Source organism: Spermophilus citellus (assembly GCF_964194105.1).
Source record: "Spermophilus citellus genome assembly, chromosome: 9".
NCBI lineage: Eukaryota > Metazoa > Chordata > Mammalia > Rodentia > Sciuridae > Spermophilus > Spermophilus citellus.
In genome coordinates this window covers 25,499,431-25,520,561 of record NC_138191.1, presented here as the reverse complement: position 1 = coordinate 25,520,561, position 21,131 = coordinate 25,499,431, and the positions used below count along the sequence as shown (strand labels likewise).

Genomic DNA, 21,131 nt, shown 5'->3' with positions numbered 1-21,131 from the left:
GGTGGGTTCTAAAGGAAGATGCCCCTCTATGCAAGAACACCACTGTGTCCATCCCTCTCCTGCACTGTCTGTGTGAAGGTGGTGATCTAACCCTGGCTCTCAAGCCAGCAGGAGCAGGGCTAACCACATCACTCCAACTGATTCCACGGGAGAGGACACTAGGGGCTCAGAGGTGCCAAGCAGGAGGGCAGGCAAGGTCCTTGGGCTCTCGACAAAACCCAAATGGCAGGAGAGAACCTGTGAGGCAGTGGCCACCAGTGTGAAAGGGATACAGGTAATGTCAATTTGGAGTGCCAGGAAGCAGGAAAACTCCTGGAGACAGGAGGAAGAACGGGTCAGGCTTACTTTCCTAGATGAGTCCCACACTCCACGAACCTTGCCGAGATCACAGGGAAGGTACTGAATAGCTAAGGGAAGGTAAACTGAGACTGTGCCTGCTAATGACTCCATGGAGCAGGTCTGAAGGATTCCTTCAGGTCCAGGAGGGCTGCTCAGAGAAGACCAGGCCTTGGTGGGTGGGGCAAGTCCTACAAACACACCACAGCACATCCAGGGGGACAACTGTGGCCTAAAGGTGCCAAACAGAGCCCGAGGGCAGAAGATGTCCACAGTAGTCTGGACGTGTGTGGTCTGAGAGAGAAAAGGACATAGAACGAGACAACTGTGCAAACAGCCAGGCGAGGGCAGAAGGCTCTGCATTTCCAAGGATGATCCACTCAGTGATTTGATGACAGGAGGTGGTCAACATGCTCAGAGAGAAAAGACTAACATGATGGAGTTTCATTCTCTCTTGGACAAATCCATGCGCTGGAAAATATTTTCTGCCAAGCAAAATCAAGAAAGAGGGAGAAAAATGGGTTCCAAAGTAAAGTAGCCAGCCAGGTTGGAAAATCTTGTCCAAAATGATCTGTGTTGCTTAGGGAAGATTTATTTTTTTTTATTATCATGGGTGCTCATATTAAAGTGGTGACTTCTTTCCTGTCATTTCTGAGCATCTTAAGTCTGAAAGCAGGGTTGAGGAGGGAGTCTCGTGTGATGCTTTTGGTATATCCAAGTGCCCATGAAGCCAATCAGTGTCGCCTTCTGAGGATGGAAAAGGGCTCAAGGAGCTACTCAGTGGGAGGAGGGAATCCTTCTCCTCCTCAGACTGCTGCCAGGCTCAAGGCCTCTGCCATCTGAGGACCATGGACAGAATGGGAGCTAGTGCATGGCAAGCTGCTGCCAGCCTGGCTGTCACATTCATCAGTCTGCTGACTCAAAGAGCTGGGGAAGTTGTGGCCTCCAAGGAGCCAAGCCAGCTTCAGCAGGGAAGGAACACACCATGAAAGCCCCCAGAAGAGGCAGCTCAGATGGGTTGCCTGTGTACAGAGAATGGCACTCGTTCTACCAGGACACAGATGCAAGTCCAAGACAGACCACGGAGTGCTGCTTGGATGTTTCCTGCTGCACTTAATTTCTTGCTGATGACCCAAGCTACTTATTCCAACAGCCAGGCCCTTTGGTGCAAAGGTTCTGTCATTCAGAGTGGTCATCAGAGAAGTGGAACTTGGGTTTTAGAGTCCATTGGTATCAATGGCTGTCACAGAGGCAGGAGTTGAGGAACGTGAGGTGGCTGCTGAGGTCTTGTCCAGGGCTGGGCTGGGCACACTGCAGTCAGCAGACCTGACCGAGGAGCCCCTCCCTCCAGGAAGCAGTGGGCGGCCCTGGCTGTGGGGACTCTGGCCATGCAGGCTCTGGCCACAGAGGCGGTGGTGCCGCTCCCAGTCCTTGTGCTGGCAGAAAGAGCCGCAGTACCGTGCGATATTGCAGCCACTGCACGTCTCACTGGCTTTGCGGCCACAGTTCCAGCAGTTCTCAGTCGACTCTTCCTGCTCGTTGATGACGAGGAAGGCGTCCTCCGCAGCCTGCCGTTTGACGTCCACTACGGTCTGCTCCATTCGCGCTCTCTCTGTTGCAATCACTTCAAAGGCTTTTTGCTCAGCCTCAGCCACGGCCTTCTGTACTTCTGACATGGCCTGAATTTTCACCTTATTCACAGCTTCTTCTGTTTTCTTCCAAAACTCCACAGGTACTATCCTGTTCCTGGTCTACTGCTGAATTCCCGCTGAGAATCACTGCCGAGTGAATCTGCACTCCCAGGGCTGTGCTGCCTGGAGACCAACTCGGTCCCTGTTTTCCTCATCTCGGTGTTTTCATTAAATCGTCTTTTCCAGTAGTTGAGTTCTTCACGATCAGATTCCTGGCAGCGCCACAGAACTGCCATGGAGCGCCTTGTTTTCTCTACCATTTCCATAATGCAATTCAGGGCATGGTCAAGATGTTTCCATTCATCAGCCCATTCCCTTTCTGTCAGACGGTGGTCTACCAACTCATCCTGATAGCCTCCATTTAGACTAAGATTGTGGTGTCTCTCACGAGCTTCTCGATGTTCTAGCATCTTATTGGGTTCCCGATATAGGTGAGAAGTTGCAATATCTTCTAACCTATAGTGCTGGAGAGGTGGAGGAGTAGGATGGAACTGACCCCCAGGATTCATAAGGGGCACAGTGAGGGCAGGACTGTGCCTAGGAGCAGGGCTGATGGTACACACTCTCTTGGCTGGAGGCTCAGGAGGAATAGTTTTTTTTTTTTTAGAGAGAGAGAGAGAGAGAGAGAGAGAGAGAATTTTTTTTAATATTTATTTTTTAGTTCTTGGCGGACACAACATCTTTGTTGGTATGTGGTGCTGAGGATCGAACCCGGGCCAGGCGAGCGCGCTACCGCTTGAGCCACATCCCCAGCCCAAGGAATAGTATCTCTTTCAAAATTACTCTCTTCCCTTCTCTCTGGACTGGGTCTTTTTCCATTTCCATGAACCTCCATGAGCAGCTCTGAAGAGTCGGCAGGAGAGGCGATACTGGGGTTGAGCAGAAGGTGTTGGTGCTGAGCAAGGTACTGGGACGGGGTCTGCTTGGCAGCCCAAGCACAGTGCAGCCCAACTATTGGTTTCTTAAGGGTTATGGATGAAAGTTTCAATATTTTTCTCCTTGGCATTCTTTATTATTTTCCATAATTTTCTAACCTTAAACGTTGTTGCTAACTTTCTAAAATCCCTAAATTGCCTTATTCTTGGCATCTTAGGCATGTAGGGAATTTTTTTTCCCTTAATTCCAATTTGGCAGCATCTTATAAACGGTGATTTTTATTTTCTTCCTTTCAGATTTAAGAGCATGTTCTTTCTATTCTGGATGTTCTAAGTTTACCTAGATCATATTTATCAGATTTAATTTCTTAAAAAATTTGTCTGTTGATCTCTTCTTTCCTCACTTCCTTCCTTCGTTTCTTCTTTCTTTCTTTTTTTTTCTTTCTCTCTTCCTTCCTCCCTCTCTCTCTTTCTTTCCTCTTCCTCTTTTCCCCCCTAGGATTGGGAGATTGAATCCAGGGTGCTTTTCCACTGAGTTGCATCCCCAGAGTCTCACAAAGTTGCCGAGGTTGGCCTGAATTTGTGATCTTCTGCCTCAGACTCCGGAGTCACTGGGATTACAGGCATGTGCCACTAGATCCAGTCGTTGATATTTATTTCTACTAAAAAAATTATTTTGTACTTAATTTTATGTTGGATTTCTACGAATTTTCCATGAGGGTGACTGCATGTCACCCACAGACCTGGAAGGAGTTTTGAAATCTAGTCCAGAAGTCACTTTGTAGGGGTTTGGTTAAATTTCATCCATATATTTTGATTATCCCAGTGTGTTCCTCTAAACATTTAGAATTGGTCCACACAGTACCATCAGAGCACGTAGATGTTCAGTGGAAAAAGCAACTTTGGGGTGGGACTTTCTGAGAGGTCAGGTAGGCACAATCCCTTGTTTCAGACCACTTTCAAGTATCCTAATCCCCACAGCTCCCTGGTGCCTTTCAGAGACCCAAGTCACCCTTTTGGATGATCCTCCTCCTGGGCCCTGGGGCTCACCTTGGAGAACTGCTGGTCTCCTTCTTCCCCTCCTTCTATAGAGCTTCCTCCTCTGAAGGGGCCTCTGCCTTCTGGCCCCACCTTCCCAGCTGCTCAGAGTCCTTGTCCTGGACAGCATGACCTCCTCCTGCACTTGACCTCTTTCCCTCTCCACTATGCTCACTAAGTATGTGCCATATTTCCAAAATCCTCCCAGGTAATATGCACTGAATTTTTGTCCTTAATAGCTAAACTGCATTCACATGAACTGCCTTCTATCACATGTGTGGTGGGATCTCCACAAATGTTTTTCCGGTGGATAGAGACCAGATAGTTGAACATCAGTGTATAACATCTGTCCTGTGTCTTTCAAAATCATTATTCTAATTCATGTTAATCATTTAGTTTACTCATTTATCATTCATATATCAAAAAACCATTTCCACAGTGGGATTTAGAAATATTTTCTTTTGAAACGGAAGATGTGTAAAACCCAAAGCGAGAAACAGTTAAGGTACTAGAACTGTAACAACCAGGGGCCCAGTACACAGTCCTGTAGCCTTTAGGGTCATTCACTTTGAGGCCAGAGGTTGCTTCTTGAGCCTGGATGGTCTTGGGATCTGAGCTGGGAGGTTTGGTCCTGTTTGAATCGGAGATCTCTAACAGAGACTGCACTCTGCTAACCCCAGAGACATGATCTCTGAATGGACACCTTGGTCGAGACGTGTAGACCACTTGATTTTTAGGAATTACTGTGGACGAAGAGGAGCATTAATCTCTCAGGTTGAATGATTCCATTTTGACGTGACCTGGCAGGCTGAGTCTTCAGAGCCAGAAGGGGTTTCGCCCAGGAGCCAAGACTGAGTAATGTGAGGAGGGGAAGGAGGAACAACGACCTTGCTCTGTCACCAAGGGACCTGTCTTTAAGTGCACAGCCACTCCTGCACACCCAGCAGAGTGGGGCGGGAAGCCGCTGACGGAGACTCCTCCCTCCCAGGGTCCAGGCTCGCCCTCGGGCTGGAGGGAATCCGGGGCGGGGCGGGGCGGGGCGGGGCGGGCCACAGACCCAACCCAAACCAGGCTCCACCCCTCTGTGCCGCCGACTCAGACTGAAGTTGGAGGCCAGCCTGACAGGTTTGTCAGTCAGCTTAGCCCACCATGCCTATGACACTAGGATACTGGGACATCCGCGGGGTGAGCTAGGGGACGGCACGGCAGGTGGGATGGGGATGTGGCACTGGGACCTGAGGAGTGGCTGGGGGCTTGGTTCTAGAAGATGGGTCCTCTTCAGTGCTTACTGGAGCTCTCTGATTGTTCAAGGGAGTTTTGCCCCCCCCCTCTCTCTGTGTGTGTGTGGTGTGTAGGATAAGTGTAGAGGGTGAGTGGTGTCCCCTTGGAGGAACTGAAGTCGAACAGTCAGGGTCCCTCCATCTCTGACCTCTGCCATGGCCATCTCTCCCAGCGGGCTCACGCCATCCGCCTGCTCCTGGAATACACAGACTCAAGCTATGAGGAGAAGAGATACACCATGGGGGATGGTAATGTCACCCTCCTGTTCAAACACCAGCCTGCCTCTTGTTGGTTGTTGCCTAGCACTCATGCCCAGACCATCTGTTGCTCGGGTCTGCAGGCCTGCTGCACCTAAAGCCTGGCCCTCCCAGAGACCTCGTTGACAGTATATTTTGGCCTTTCAATGCAAGATCTGAGAGGGGATTGCTGTGGCCTTCTGTATCTGTAATTAGAATGGGTTCCCCTTAGCCCCTGCCTAAACCCTTTTTAAGCCTCACTCATGTAGGGTCCACAGCCCTTATATACATTCTTTACTCCTGTAACCTTGGAATATGAGGCTGAGAGACTCAGATTCCAGATCCACTCTTTCAGGGTTCTTACCTCTGATTCTTTGGGAGGGTGCTGGGGAACAAGGGCTGGACTCAGTGGGGTTTGTTTCACATCATCTTCTCCACAGCTCCGGACTATGACAGAAGCCAGTGGCTGAGTGAGAAATTCAAGCTGAGCCTGGACTTTCCTAATGTAGGTGTGGAGGATGGGGTCGTTGGGGAAGTGATTGAATCCCTACCTCATCTCGTTGCCCTGCTTAGTTGTGAGGATCAGTTACCCTCAATCCTGTGTGTCTACACTGTCTTTCTATGGCAGCTGTGTCCCAGCTCATTCATTCATTCTATGGTATGCGGACGTAGTGATTACCATGGGCCAGACACAACAAGTGCCAGGTCTCAGGTGGGGGACTGGGAAATGGTCATTCCACCTGACCTTCCCTGGTTGTCCATCCAGCTGCCCTACTTGATTGACGGGCCTCACAGGATCACCCAGAGCAACGCCATCCTGCGCTACATTGCCCGCAAGCACAACCTGTGTGAGTGGGGCTGGCTGCAGGGTGTGGGGGAGGGTGGCCATATCCCTGGCTTGGCTGTGGTGGGAGGCTGAGGGTGCATCTCTGTTGTGTGGACTGCAGGTGGGGAGACAGAAGAGGAGAAGACTCGTGTGGACATTTTGGAGAACCAGGCTATGGACTCTCGCCTGCAGCTTCGCAGGCTTTGCTACAACTCTGACTTTGTAGGTCTCCCTGTGGTGCTGGGTGAGGCAGGGTCCAAATTCTTGCATTCCCATCTACACTACTCCTACATGTCTTAACCACAAAAGGTAGTTTGTACATCAATGGTGACAGTCCACTGCTCTCTGACTTCCAATCTTCTCTAACAGATGGGGTCTGGTACCAGTGAGAGTTTAACAAATGGTGGTGCATGAATGGAAGCTGGACCCTGACCCAGACTTGGGGAAGATGGAGACTCAGCCCTGGTGGCTGGGGCTATGCACACCACTGGTGATGCCGGCCTCTCTGCCAAGGAGCTTGTGTCTGAGGGTGGTGACCACTGATTTCTGTCTCAGGAAAAACTGAAACCTGAGTTCTTAGAAGACCTCCCTGAGAAGATGAAGCTTTACTCACAGTTCCTAGGGAAGTACCCATGGTTTGCAGGGGAGAAGGTAAAGAGGGAGGGAGATGGGGAGGAAAAGTGTCCTTCTTCCCTGGTCGTGGAGCTTCCAGTCCACTCATTCTCGGCTTTTTGCAGATCACCTTTGTGGATTTCCTTGCTTATGATGTCCTTGACCAGCACCGTCTGTTTGAACCCAAGTGCCTTGATGCATTCCCAAACCTGAAGGACTTCATGTCCCGCTTTGAGGTGATGCCCCTGCTCCTCCTCATTCTCTTTTTTCCTTCTCCCTTTGTGATGCTTTCCTAGTCCTCAAGGTGAAGGAAGAGTAACCAGCATTTACTGAGCACTGTCTTTATATGCCAGGACCTGCGCTCACATCTTGTATTTATGGCATCAAAGTTATCTTTACAATATTCCTACAAGGCTGATGGAATTATGAGTCCCACTGGGTAGACATGGAAACTGAGACTGTAGAGGATAAGTCATTTGCTCAGGGTCCCAGTGCCACTGAAGGCCCTGGTGGGTGGCTGTCCCTGCCTTCTGTCAGAAGGAACAGTTTGGGTTTCACAGTCCAGGATGCTGTGTAGGGGGAGAGTGAGGCAGGGTGTGTGCAGCTGGAGGTGGGAGGCTGAGGTGAGGCTGGGGGACTGGCAGAGCAAGGCCCAGACAGTGTTGAGAGCTGCTCTGCAATAGGCTTGGCTCCACCAAAGGGTACCACCTGGGTAAGCACTGGGACCCCAGGGTGGTAGCTGGTGCTTATGAGTACACATGTGGGGACCCTTGGAGACTTTATTATGGCTCTTTGGATAGTTGGGATCTTGCTTTCAGCCAGCATCCTCTCTCCTCTTGAGTATCTCAAGCGTTCTGTGTGTGAGCTGGGGTCGTACACTGATTTTCACTCCTATTCAGTGTCTCCTCCACACGAGCTTTGGTGTCAGGCCCAGTGGACATGTATGGAGGCCCCATCCTGGGACCGAGTGCAGCAGAGATTGGCAGGCACCTGACTAAGAGTTGCCAGTGGTGCCACTTGGGTGCTGAGGATCACAGCCTGCCCTCCCCTCACAGCCAATCATGGGTCACCCCAGGTCCACTTGTTTGTCACTAACAACCTGCTTTAGTAAGATTTGGGAATCTGAGGTGCTATTGCCACAGTTATTTCAGCCTGAGATTTTTTTTTTCTTTCCTATTCCCCATCTAATATGTGTTTTTGTATCTAGTTCTTTTAGCTTTGCATCTGTCGGAGTGAGTAGCTTCAGGGATTGTGCAAGGGCTGACAGGACTGTTGGGGTGGGGTAGGGTGGTCTGGGGTAGAGGACAGGAGAGGGCCGAAACCTGAGGACGGCTAGCTTTTTCCTGTGGAGATAGCCCAGGATCTTGAATCCATTCACATTTTGTGGGCACTGAATCCTGAAAAGATAGTGCACAGCACACCTAAGTGTTATTCAACCCAGTCTCCTCTAGCAGGGACAAAGATGAGGTAGGTAGGCACATGGTGAATTGGGGCTCAGTCAGGTGCCAGGTTTCAGAGTTTGGGGTTTTTGCTCTGGTTGAATGATAAAAGCTGATCAGCACTTCTCTTGGTGGTTCACCTCTCCTTGTTTACCTACATTCAGGATTTGCTGGGTCACTGGGTCACTTTTCTGTCTATTAAACTGTACAGGCATGTTGCCAACCCCTTTGTTCTACTAGATTTTGGGCAAATAGAGGCAAGAAGGAGCCTGGCTATGCAAGATTTGTGCAGACAAAGAGTGTCAGGGCCTCCTGTGAAAAGGGGAAAAGATATTGTATCAGAGAGGCCACAGAATTAGAGAGACAGGGCCAGGCTCCATCCAGCCCTTTCCCATGTACCAGCTCTGTGAGCATGAGGAAGTCTCTTAACTTCTCTGTACCTTGGATTCCTTCCAGATAAATTCTGCACAACTAATCTTGTGGGATTATTGAGTGTAATTGAGTATAACTTCCAATGAAATAAAACCCTCTTCACTGCATTCAGTGTCCCCTAAGTCCCAGGAAATTGATTTCCTTCCAGAGCTCAAACCTGAGCCAACTGTTCTGTGCTCAGCCCTTGAACCCTCCTGGCAAGCCTGCTCCTGGAATGGGGCAGTAGCCCTGAGCTCCCGCTTTCTCTCTCCCATTCACAGGGCCTGAGGAAGATCTCTGACTACATGAAGTCCAGCCGCTTCCTCCCCAGGCCTATTTTTGCAAAGATGGCCAATTGGAATAAAAACCAGTAAACTGTCATGCCAAGGTTAAATGGGGATCCAAGGTTGCCCCTGCTGTTCTGGGTCCTGGGGCACAACTAACTCTCAGCACCCTGGCATCTGTCTTCTCATTCCCTTCTTCTTTCCACAACCTTCTCCTCTGCAAGGCCTCATTGCCTTCCTTTTCTCCTAATCAACCCCTTGTCTAGTAAATCCACTGTACATTACAGCTCCCCTTCCTTATCCCTATCCTAAATCCAACCAGACAGTCCTCAGCTCTGCTTTTAGGAGCATGACTGAGTCCATGCTCCCCTGCACTGCCCCAACTCCAGTACTACCTGGTGAGCTGGCTCTGGTCCCCAGCAGGGCAGCTGCCCAGCCCTGCCTGACACCAATAAAGTCTGGACCACACTTGCTCTGTGTCTGTGTCATTGCCTCTTACCCTCGGGGCTCACTGTGTGGCTGTGGTCTGTTGTCCACAGCAGGAACTGGGTGCATGGGGTGTGGGGTGGGTGCTCTGTGTGGTCAGACAGGGTATGAGGTCATTTAAGGTTGTCGCTGTCCCCTGTCCATGTCCCTGTGGTCCTTACCATGGGATTCCTATAGAAGGGTGCTCCTTCCATGCCAGGGTTCCTCATCCATGTGGCAGTGAGTAAGGCTCCATAGGCCATGTGCAGCTGGGTGTCATGGTTCAGAGAGGTGCTGGGCTGATGGGAAGGGGCTAAGGAGCCCACAGGTGACCGTCTTCTGACCCTTCTCCTGGAAGTGTTCCTGGTCTGGACAGCCCTCCTCTGTGTTCCCAGGACGTTCTCCATGAACACACCCCACTGTGTTGTAGTTGGTGTTGTGGCTGTTGTCACCCCACTCAGTCACAAGCTCATTGAGGAGAGGGCGCAGGGCTTGTTGGACTTTTTATCTCTGATGTCTGGCAGTGTCTAGTATATAGTCAATGGTCAGGAAATTTGGGAACTTCAAAATTCATTACAGCAATTCCTGAGTAACAATTGTGTTTTGGCTTATGATTTTTCTTTATTATGCATAATTAGTTCATTCAAACTTAATTTCTTAAAAAATGTTGATATATTTGTATTTATCCAATTGGTTGTCTCCTCAATTTTGAAATAATTTGTACTAATTTTTAAGTCTTTTTTTCTTCGTCCTGAGGTTTGTTAACTTGAAATTTTCTTTGGGGTTTTTGTTGTTGGACTAATGCTCTATAATTTAGCTAAAGGGGCTGGGGATATAGCTCAACTGGTAGAGTGCTTGCCTCGCTTGCACAAGGCCCTGGGTTCAATCTCCAGCACCCCCCAAAATAAGTAAGTAAATAAATAAATTTAGCTAATGTTTAGGAAGAATTGATTACTGGTTTCCTAAGCATATTAATAAAAGTTCAATAATTTTCTTCTTTGTTTTATCTCGTTTTACACAATTTTTGAAAAAAAACATTGAACTGTGTTGTTATTGGTCAAACTAAAATCCCTAGTATGTTTAACCTAATTGTTCTTTTTCTTCTTCTTCTTCTTCTTTTTTTTTTTTGTGGTGATGGGGATCAAACCCATGGCCTGACCCATACTGAGCTGTACCCCAGCCCTTAACCGTTTCTTAATATGGTCAGGACATAGGATGCTCTTTTTCTTATTCCATCTGGTGGAAATCTAGGAAATAGTGATATTCATCTGATTTTTTCAGAGATAAGAAAATATACTGTATTTTCTGAATTTACCAAAACAATATTTAAGAGAATTTGAAAAAATTTCCATGAAGTAGAACTTATTGAATTAATTTGTTGGTATTATTTCTATGGTGATATCTTTAAAATTCTGAGGCCATTATAGGTAGGATTTCTGTGATTTTTACCTTGAAAGTGTCAGTATATCACTCGCAGACCTAGAAGGAGTCATGGAATCTTGTCCAGAGGTCACTCTATGGGCCCTTACTCAAATTTCATCCCATATAATTTGATTATCCCATAGTATTCCTCTAATGTGGTCCACACAGTACTGTTGGGACAGAGCACATAGATATCCAGGAGACCAGGCAATATTAGGGTGAATTTCTTTGAGGTCACATCCATCTAATTGTCCCTAATCCCACTGCTCCCTAGTCCCTTTCAGAGACCATGTCACCCATTTGGATGGTCCTTCTGGACCCTGGAATCCCCCTTGGCGAACCTGTTCATCTCCTTCTTCCCCTCCCTCTGCAGAGCTGTTCTCTTCCTCTGGAGGGGCCCCCTGGTGCTCTGGCTCCACCCTCCCAGATGCTCAGAGTCCTTGTTCTAGGCAACATGGCCTCCTTTTCCTGCACTTGACTTCTCTCCTTCTCTGCTATGCTCAGTGTAGAAAAACACAAAGATGTGTCTCCTATTTCCAAAAGCTCTTCCCTATAGTTCCCACCTGTCTTCAGTCCTTAAGAGCCAAACTGCAGGCAATTTGAAGGATGATCTCAGTCATGGGAGTGTCTCTGTGTTGGCACATCCACAAGTGTATTTTCAAAAAGGAGGGAACAACAGAATGCACACCAATGTAAAATATCCATCCTCTGTCTTTCAAAATTTTTCATCTCATTAATTTTGGTTTTAAAAATCACTTCCTCAATTGGATCTAGAAATTTTATGTGTCTGTTCTAAGGATTTATCAAACTGATTATGACAAACCTTGATGTATAATGAGAACTTAATAATTCAGAGGCCCGTGTATGTGGGTGTGCTGCTCTTACCTCACTTTAGGCAAAACGGCATAGGGGTTTACTCTGGGGCCTGAGGCTGCAGCCAGAGCTTAGACACAGGTGATTTGAGTTGGGAGAATTGAACCTGTCTGAAGGCAGCATTTGTAACAGGGACTGCACTCCAAGTGACATGGTCTCAGTCAGCTCCTCCATTTTACAGAGACATGCAGGGTGTGTCATTTCTTTGAATTAATAGGGATAAGATGACCTTTATCTGTGCTTCTTCATGCCCACTCCACACCTTGTTCCTGTCAGGGAAAACCTTTACTGATATGCTGGGTTTACACCCTGCAGTCTCAACAAAGTCTTAGCTAATTTCCAAACTTTACTTCCTACAGAGCAACGATCTTGCCCTTTAACATAGAAACCCATTTCATTTTTAGTTCCACTCACCTGTTTTCAAATTTTTGTTATGTCTTGTCAAATCCTTTTCCATAGTTCAAAATCAATCAGAGCAATTTGTCCTACCTCTCTTCATTTTGAAACAGTCTCCCTACACCTTTCCCTTGGGGACCTCTCTCCTGACCTCCAGACCCACATGAGAAAGTCCAGCACAGCAAGGCAGCTGTCCTCAAGAAGACCGGGTGGCCTTGTGGTCAGTGTTGACAGGTGCTGGTGCTACAGTTCTGAGGCACTCCTGCTGGACAGCCACGTGGCCGTGGGACCCTGTGTCTGCCACTCCCAGCAGAGCCATGCTGCGGCTGGAGGCTGCCGACAGCAGATGGTACCTGAGAGCCAGGTCTCTGAGGCTCTTCGAGAACATGCTGCTGATGCCTCTCTGCTTTTCCAGCTGACTGAATTTTACAAAACATATTTTCTTTACCTGTAGCATACTTGGATAGGACCTTGTCCTGGTGAGGGTTGCACCCCAGGTCCTGGATCCCAGAGTGACATCAAAGACCATCTGAGACTCCTTCTCATATCAAGAACACGCATGGGTCAGGAGCCAGGGCCAGGGCCGGAATACAGGGACCTGGAAAGCTGAGGTCTGGCCCTGGCCTACCTGTGTCCTGTGCAGAGTCCCCCAGGGTCCCTCTGAGCCCCTTCCTGTTTCTCCATGGTAGCGGGAGAGGTGTCTGCTCTTTGGAGAATAGAATCTTCACCCAAGCTCATACCCCAGTTGTGGCCACTGCTGCTGCTCAGTGTGAGAGATTCTCAGCAATTGGGCAGTACCTCAGTGTCCCCCTCTGTGTCTGGTTCTTGAATTTACTTACACAAACAGGGTCAAAATAGTAATTGGCTAATTTGTATACTCCTTAGCCTGGTGACTGAAGGGCCACATCCCCAAAATTCCCTATGGAAAAATAGGGAGACCACATATTTCTGGGGGGCTTTCCTATTTCATTGACACCATTCCTTTATTCACGAGGCTGCTATCACTTATAAAGCATTGAGGAACTTTGAGATTGTTCAGTGATGGATGCTGAATGAAACTCCCAGTTTGGGAGCACCTGGCCTGGCTGCTTGAACCTCCCTGAGCACGCAGGAACTCGGCTGAGCAATGCAAGATTGGAAAGAACAGTCTTGCTCTTTCACTGTCTGGCCTGTCTTCAAGAGCACTGCCAGCTGCCTGTGGACTCAGCAAGTGAGTCGAGTGGGGAGAGGGGAACAGGGAGCTTCTGGCCCCACTAAGGAGAAGGCTAGCAGAGCCTGGCTTTTAGCTTCTGGGCACCCAGCCCAGGTTCTGGGACCATCCCTGCACTGGATCTTACTCCTCCCTCCCCTGGGCTCTGGCTGGCACTCAGGACTCCGGGTTGGTGGGAATGGGGGGCGGGGTGGGGAGGGCCTAAAACCAGACCAGAACTAGGCTCCACCTTCTGTACCCCAGGCTCTCTCAGAAGTTGAAAGCAACCTAGCAGAGAGGCCTGTGCACAGCACCATGCCTATGACACTGGGATACTGGGACATCCGCGGGGTGAGCTAAGGGTCTGTCTAGCCAGTGAGAGGGGGACGGGGCAGGCACTTTGCTGAGCAGTAGGGAGTCTCCTTCTAGGAGACAGATCCCTGTCAACACCTGCTGGAGCTCTCTGCCTGTCCGTGTCAGAAGGCCTTTGCCACCCTTTATGTGTGTGTGTGTAGTGGGTAAAGGTGGGTGGGGTTTGTTTGGAAGAGAGGAAATCATACAGGCAGGGTCCCTCCATCTTTGACCTCTGCCATCTCTCCCAGCTGGCTCACCCCATCCGCCTGCTCCTGGAATACACAGACTCAAGCTATGAGGAGAAGAGATACACCATGGGGGACGGTAATGGCACCCTCCTGTTCAGACCCCACCCAGCTTCTGCTGATTGGTGCCTAGCAATCTATGCCAGGCCACTGTTTTTCACCTTAACAGCCCTCCCTTCTCTGGATGCAGGGGCTGCCCATTCTTCAGACTTCTGTGAGGGTGCATTTTGGTCTTCCAAGACAAGACTCTGGGAGTGGAGTGCTGGCTCCTCTTTTCTTTGTGATTTCGGTGGGTTCCCCTTAGCCCTTGCCTGAACATTTTGTAAACCTCAGTCATGTTGGGTTCACGGCCCTTAGAAACTTTTTTTTACCTTTTAACCTTGGAAGGTGAGGCTGAGTGACTTAGATTCCAGATCCACTTCTTAGGGGTCTTGCCCCTGCCTCCTTGTGAGGGTCCTGGGAAGGAGGGTTGGACTCAGTGGGGTTTGTTTCACATCATCTTCTCCACAGCTCCGGACTACGACAGAAGCCAGTGGCTGAGTGAGAAATTCAAGCTGAGCCTGGACTTTCCCAATGTAGGTGTGGAGGATGGGGCGGTTGGGGAAGTGATTGAATCCCTACCTCATCTCGTTGCCCTGCTTAGCTGTGAGGATCAGTGCTTCTGCTCAGCTACCCTCAATTCTGGGTATCTACACTGTCTTTCTATGGCAGCTGTGTCCCAGCTCATTCATTCATTCTATGGTATGCTGACATAGTGATTACCATGGGCCAGACACAACAAGTGCCAGGTCTCAGGTGGGGGACTGGGAAATGGTCGTTCCACCTGACCTTCCCTGGTTGTCCATCCAGCTGCCCTACTTGATTGACGGGCCTCACAGGATCACCCAGAGCAACGCCATCCTGCGCTACCTTGCCCGCAAGCACAACCTGTGTGAGTGGGGCTGGCTGCAGGGTGTGGGGGATGGTGGCCATGTCCCTGGCTTGGCTGGGGTGGGAGGCTGAGGGTGCACCTCTGTTGCATGGACTGCAGGTGGGGAGACAGAAGAGGAGAAGACTCGTGTGGACATTTTGGAGAACCAGGCTATGGACACTCGCATGCAGCTTGCCATGGTCTGCTACAGCCCTGACTTTGTGAGTCACCCATTGCATGGATCATTGCATTGGAATAGGAGTTAATCTCTTTGGTTCACATCTACACTGGTCCACAAGACTGATTCTCTAAGAAATTATTTGTCTTAACAAATTGACCCCCAGAATTCCCAAATCTTATCAAATAAACACCGTGAGTCAATTGCCACCAAACTTAGGGTATTGTAGGTTGGAAATTCAGTTCCTCAATGTAGAGTTGGTATTTAGGATCCTTTTAATCTCTGACCTTTAATCCCTGCTATAGGTCTTCTCTCCTAGCTGTTCATACTATCTGCCTGCTACTAGAACACTATGAAAACCATGAGAAAAAGAATCACAAGGTGGGGGATTGTAATGCAGCCTTGTCTTTGGGCATCTGCCATATGTTTCCCCCATGCTGTGTCCTCTAGACCAGCATGAATCAGGACCTTGTCTTAATACACAGCTCAGGGTCAGCCAGGGCTGACCCTTTTCCTTCCTTCTGTCCCTTTTCCTCCTTCAAATACTTCCCAACCTTGTGCCCTACTCAAATGTTCATTTTTATACCTTTTTACCCCACTAGGTAGAACTTTGTTTTTTTCTTCTGAGATCTTTTAGTACTTTGCTTCTTTGAATCTATTCAACATCTGACTCCAGAGCCTGCCAGCTACTCCCATTCTCCTGGGTCTGATGCATGGGAAGTGGTGTGAAGATGAGTGGTGCAGTTTCAGGGCCTGCAAGTTCCTGTCTGACTTGTATCACTCTGAGAGATGGGGATGCTACCAAGTAGGAGTCTAAGAAATAGTGATGCAGGGAATGGATGTTGGCTCAGGCCCAGGCTGCGGGAAGTTGCCGCTCAGCCTTGGCAGCTGGGGCCATGGACACCACTGGCAAAACTAGCCTCTCTGTCAGGGAGCCCTTTTCTGAGGGTGGTGACAGCTGATTTCTGTTTCAGGAGAAAAAGAAGCCTGAGTACTTGGAGACCCTGCCTGAGAAGATGAAGCTCTACTCACAGTTCCTGGGGAAGCACCCATGGTTTGCAGGGGACAAGGTAAAAGAAAGAAATCTTTAGGTATCACTCTTTCCAGGATACAGAATTTTGTGTCCACTCATTCTCGGCTTTCTGCAGATCACCTTTGTGGATTTCCTTGCTTATGATGTCCTTGACCAGCACCGTCTGTTTGAACCCAAGTGCCTTGATGCATTCCCAAACCTGAAGGACTTCATGTCCCGCTTTGAGGTGATGCCCCTGCTCCTCCTCATTCTCTTTTTTCCTTCTCCCTTTGTGATGCTTTCCTAGTCCTCAAGGTGAAGGAAGAGTAACCAGCATTTACTGAGCACTGTCTTTATATGCCAGGACCTGCGCTCACATCTTGTATTTATGGCATCAAAGTTATCTTTACAATATTCCTACAAGGCTGATGGAATTATGAGTCCCACTGGGTAGACATGGAAACTGAGACTGTAGAGGATAAGTCATTTGCTCAGGGTCCCAGTGCCACTGAAGGCCCTGGTGGGTGGCTGTCCCTGCCTTCTGTCAGAAGGAACAGTTTGGGTTTCACAGTCCAGGATGCTGTGTAGGGGGAGAGTGAGGCAGGGTGTGTGCAGCTGGAGGTGGGAGGCTGAGGTGAGGCTGGGGGACTGGCAGAGCAAGGCCCAGACAGTGTTGAGAGCTGCTCTGCAATAGGCTTGGCTCCATCAAAGGGTACCACCTGGGTAAGCACTGGGACCCCAGGGTGGTGGCTGGTGCTTATGAGAACACATGTGGGGACCCTTGGGGGATTTTTGTCTGCATTGTTCTATGGTGGAAGATGTTCTTTCCCTTCCTCTCTCCCTACCTGTTTTTTTCTAATACCCGAGCTTTTCATCGGGGTAGTGGAGTCTTATACTTATTTTCATTTGGTTTCACGGATAGTCTCCTCCATATGAGGTTTGCTCTCAGCACAGTGGTGCATGTAGAGATGTCCTCATCCTGGAACTGAGTGTAGCAGGGAACAGCAGGCACCAGACTAGGGTACCCATGGTGCCATCTGGCTGCTGAGGAGCACAGCTTGCACTTCATCTTGCAGTCAGTTATAGGTCACCCAGGTCCACTTGTCACCAACAAAACCTACTTTAATAGAGCTTTGGGAGTTTGAGATGTTAATACAAGAGGTTTTTCAACCTGAGATCTGTGTTCCCTTCCCACTTCCACTGAGCTCAGAAAGTGATCTGCTTCTCAGCTTGTTTTTATCAGTGCTGGTTCTGGTCCCAGGCTAAGTGGCCTTGAGGATTGTGCAAGAGCTGGCAGGACCATGGGGTGAGGGAGGGAATGTTGCAGCCAGAGGCCAGAATGGCCTGGATTGTTGGGAACAGGCAGCCTGCTCTTTGAGTCCTTTAGGAATTATCTAGGAACTCAACTCTTGGTAAGAAGGCACACAATACATCTGAAATGTCATTTCTTATGGTTCCCTATATCAGGGCTGCAGGTGAGATTGGTTGGTGCACAGGGAGATTGAACTTCAGTACCACAGGGAGAAATTTGGACTTTTTGATGACCAAGTTTTAATTAGATCCCTGCCCAGCCTTTTCTTGTGGGCCTCCCTCTGTTTTTATACTGGCATCCGGGATTTGCTGAGTCACTGCATGATATCTCTTTGATCTCTGCAGAGCTGCTCTGGCATGTTCTCCTCACCTTTGTGTTGCTAGATCCTTCCTGTGTACAAACTCAGGCAACAAGGAGTGGAAGAAAAAGGAGACTATTTCTGCAGATAGAGTGATGGGGCCTTTGTGGGTAGGGGAGGAGGGGATGCAACAAACAGAATACAAGATTAGAGATATGGAGCCAGGCCTTATCCAGCTTGTCCCACTTACTAGCTGTGTAAGCATGAGGAAGTTGCCTAACCATTCTGCACCTCAGGTACCCTCCTAATAGACGGTGATGGTAGGACCAACCTTTCAGGGATGTTGTATGTATTTTTTGAACCTACATTGTACTCTAAAGGTTCATCTACCCCAAATGGTAGTCCTTATTAAAGTAGTGCACTTGTTAAAGGAAATCAATGAGTGACTTTAGCTGAGCTGTGGACCTAAACTGACTGCTATCTGTGCTCAGCATGTAAGCCCACTTAAAAGGCTGCTCCTGGAGTGGGCTGCTCTAACTCCAGAGGGGCAGCAGCCCTGAGCTCCTGCCTCTCTCCCATTCACAGGGCCTGAAGAAGATCTCTGCCTACATGAAGTCCAGCCGCTTCCTCCCAACACCTATGTATTCCAAGATGGCTGCATGGGGCAACAAGTAGGACTCTGCCTGCCAGGACCAGGGGAGGGGATCCATCCTGGACCTGGGGCACAGCTAGGGCACTGCCTCAAGGCACCAGTTGTCTCCTTCTTTCCACTCCCTTCTCCTCTGCAAGACCTCATTGGCTCCCTTTCTTCTACCCAAGCCCTTCTCCAATCAGACCTCTGCAAGCTTTAGTTCTCTATCCTTTTTCAGCAAAGTCCCCTCCTCCTCTTTCATCACCTCTCTTCCCTGAATCCAGATAGTCCTCTCAGTGTCACAGGAAAGCAGGGAGCTGAAACTCTAAACCTCAGTTCTTGTATTTGGACAAAAGAAAATTTAAAGTCAGACACCAAAAGCCATGCAAGAGAACTGTATTATAAGTGACAATGGAGTGGAAAAGAGATGAAAATGAAGTAAAAGCAAAGTAAGGCACCAGCTGAGAACCCGAAGGGGGTGGCATCTCTGAGCACAGGATGACCAAGGACACAATGTCGTCTCCGAATTTATTACTATTTGCTGTTTACCAAGAGAACTGGGGACCAACTTCTACACTCTTTGCCAATCAGGTGTTCAATTCCTTCACGTTGAGTGGTAGAGTTTTTGAACTGTCATGGTAGTCATCCTATTTAGGGGGGCTTCATCTGCAAGTCATCTACAAGTTCCATGTTAATATGGGCATTAGAGTCAGTAGCTGGTCAGAAGTTACCTCAGTGCACCTGCACTACTAAAGCAATCTTCCTTCCCAAATAGAGACACCTTTAGCCATACTTCCTAGCTTCCCACCAACCTCAAAGGAGTTAGTCCCATTGATTCTTTTTAAACATATTTTCCCATTAGTTCCTTTGCTTCTGTTTATTTTCTACAAATGAACTACCACCCTTTCCTTTCTCAGCCACTTTGAAGGTAGTTCAAAAAGAACCTAAAATAACTTAATACTTTTGACCTTACCATTCATTTCATTGCTCATTACTGTCTACTACCTAACTCTCAGCTCTGCTTGGAGGAGCATGACTGAGTCCATGCTCCTCTGCACTGCCCCAAACTCAAGTACTACCTGGTGAGCTGGCTCTGGTCCCCAGCAGGGCAGCTGCCCAGCCCTGTCTGACCCCAATAAAGCCTGGACCACACTTGCTCTGTGTCTGTGTCATTGCCTCTAACCCTTGGGGCTCACTGTGTGGCTGTGGTCAGAGCCTCTTTGTTCTGTTGTCCACAGCAGGAACTGGGTGCATGGGGGTGTTGGGGATGGGTGCTCTGTGTGGTCAGACAGGGTATGAGGTCACTTAAGGTTGTTGCTGTCCCCTCTCCATGTCCCTATGGTCCTCACCATGGGATTCCTATAGAAGGGTGCTCCTTCCATGCCAGGGTTCCTCATCCATGTGGCAGAGAGTAAGGCTCCATAGGCCATGTGCAGCTAGGTGTCATGGTTCAGAGAGGTGCTGGGCTGATGGGAAGGGGCTAAGGAGCCCACAGGTGACCGTCTTCTGACCCTTCTCCTGGAAGTGTTCCTGGTCTGGACAGCCCTCCTCTGTGTTCCCAGGACATTCTCCATGAACACACCCCACTGTGTTGTAGTTGGGGTTGTGGCTGTTGTCACCCCACTCAGTCACAAGCTCATTGAGGAGAGGGCGCAGGGCTTGTTGGACTTTTTATCTCTGATATGTCTGGCAGTGTCTGGTATATAGTCAATGCTCAAGAAATTTGGAAATTGGAAAAAATTATCTCTGAGGAAGCCTTGGCCTGCCTGCATAGCCAGTACTGGGATTTATAGCTCTGGGAACAGCTATTTCAGCCCATGAAGGTGTAGAATAAGATGCAGAAGAGTTTATATATGCAGGTACTGGAGTTTGAGCCAGTAGCTCTCTTTTACCTCAGCACTGAAGAGGCTCTAGCTGTCCTTGGAACAATGTAACCTGAGATATACAGGCTTAGGTCCCTAGACCAATTGAAGCAATGTATGTAGTCAGAATTATTGTATTTTATATCAGGTCACTCTCAAAGAAGCAGGACTCACTGGAGAAGCACTTGATAAGCAAGTTCCCAAAATAGTAGCTAGAGAGAAGGAGTTGGGCCTTAGTAAGAAAGAACCAAGAATTACCTCATAATAGGGAGCAGATCTAAGAAGAGAGTCCTGTTTGTGTTGGTTCAGATGGTCACTGTCTGCAGTTGCCTCTTGCATAAGAAACAAGGGAGCAATGGGCAAAATGTCAATAGTCACTGTGAATCAAATGATCAATTGAAAAGTTAAAACTGATAAGATGAAAGGGAAGCTAAAAGTTTGTGAAACTGGTAAGATAAAAATTAGTTAAGGGCTGGGGATGTGGCTCAAGCGGTAGTGCGCTCGCCTGGAATGCGCAGGGCGCTAGGTTCGATCCTCAGCACCACATTAAAAAAAAAATGTTGTGTCCACTGAAAACTAAAATAAAAAATAAAAATAAAAATATTTAAAAATTCTCTCTAAAAAAATTAGTCAAGCCAAAAGTTTATTGAATTTTGAAGATGGATCAGATGAAAATAAAAAAGGAACCAGGGCATGTAATCCCAGTGACTCAGGAGGCTGAGGCAGGAGGACCACAAGCTCAAGGCCAGCTGCAGCAACTTGATGAATCCCTATCTCTAAATAAAAAATAAAAAGGGGGCTGGGGATATGGCTCAAGCCGTAACGCGCTCGCCTGGCTGGGTTCGATCCTCAGCACCACATAAAAATAAAATAAAGATGTTGTGTTCACCGAAAACTAAAAAGTAAATATTAAAAAATTCTCTCTCTCTCTCAAAAAAAAAAAATAACATAAAAA

General features: G+C 48.5%; 2 protein-coding genes across 4 annotated transcripts; one reads left to right on the top strand and one right to left on the bottom strand.

Annotated features, from left to right (window-relative positions):
• Nucleotides 1-1,015: 1,015 nt before the first annotated feature.
• Nucleotides 1,016-3,033, bottom strand: LOC308655465 (protein CBFA2T2-like; the record flags this gene model as incomplete). Its single annotated transcript, XM_081305581.1, is given in 3 exon segments — nt 1,016-2,074; nt 2,077-2,605; nt 2,773-3,033. Coding segments are annotated over 3 exon segments (1,311 nt in total). The 3' UTR covers nt 1,016-1,553.
• Nucleotides 3,034-4,985: 1,952 nt separating this feature from the next.
• LOC308655311 (glutathione S-transferase Mu 2) lies at nt 4,986-19,469 on the top strand. 3 transcript variants are annotated; one of them, XM_081305318.1, is made up of 9 exons: nt 5,075-5,125; nt 13,977-14,052; nt 14,164-14,262; nt 14,484-14,548; nt 14,823-14,904; nt 15,004-15,104; nt 16,036-16,131; nt 16,210-16,320; nt 18,269-19,469. In XM_081305318.1, the coding sequence occupies exons 1-9, from the start codon at nt 5,090-5,092 to the stop codon at nt 18,356-18,358; spliced, it is 756 nt and encodes a 251-aa protein (XP_081161444.1). In that variant the 5' UTR covers nt 5,075-5,089; the 3' UTR covers nt 18,359-19,469. The 3 variants fall into 3 exon arrangements, with proteins under 3 accessions (XP_081161445.1, XP_081161444.1, XP_081161443.1); XM_081305317.1 differs by lacking the exon at nt 5,075-5,125 and adding an exon at nt 13,588-13,725; XM_081305319.1 differs by lacking the exons at nt 13,977-14,052; nt 14,164-14,262; nt 14,484-14,548; ... (3 more) ...; nt 16,210-16,320; nt 18,269-19,469 and adding exons at nt 5,394-5,469; nt 5,898-5,962; nt 6,224-6,305; ... (2 more) ...; nt 7,021-7,131; nt 9,027-9,502 and having other exon boundaries at nt 4,986-5,125.
• Nucleotides 19,470-21,131: the final 1,662 nt, after the last annotated feature.

What these genes read in the sequence shown, in the direction of transcription:
- LOC308655311 (XM_081305318.1), top strand. Translation starts at nt 5,090, where the DNA reads ATGCCTATGACACTAGGATACTGGGACATCCGCGGG. An exon ending in GATACTGGGACATCCGCGGG is followed by an intron (nt 5,126 to 13,976) that starts GTGAGCTAGGGG and finishes CATCTCTCCCAG; the next exon opens with CTGGCTCACCCCATCCGCCT. An exon ending in ACTTCATGTCCCGCTTTGAG is followed by an intron (nt 16,321 to 18,268) that starts GTGATGCCCCTG and finishes TCCCATTCACAG; the next exon opens with GGCCTGAAGAAGATCTCTGC.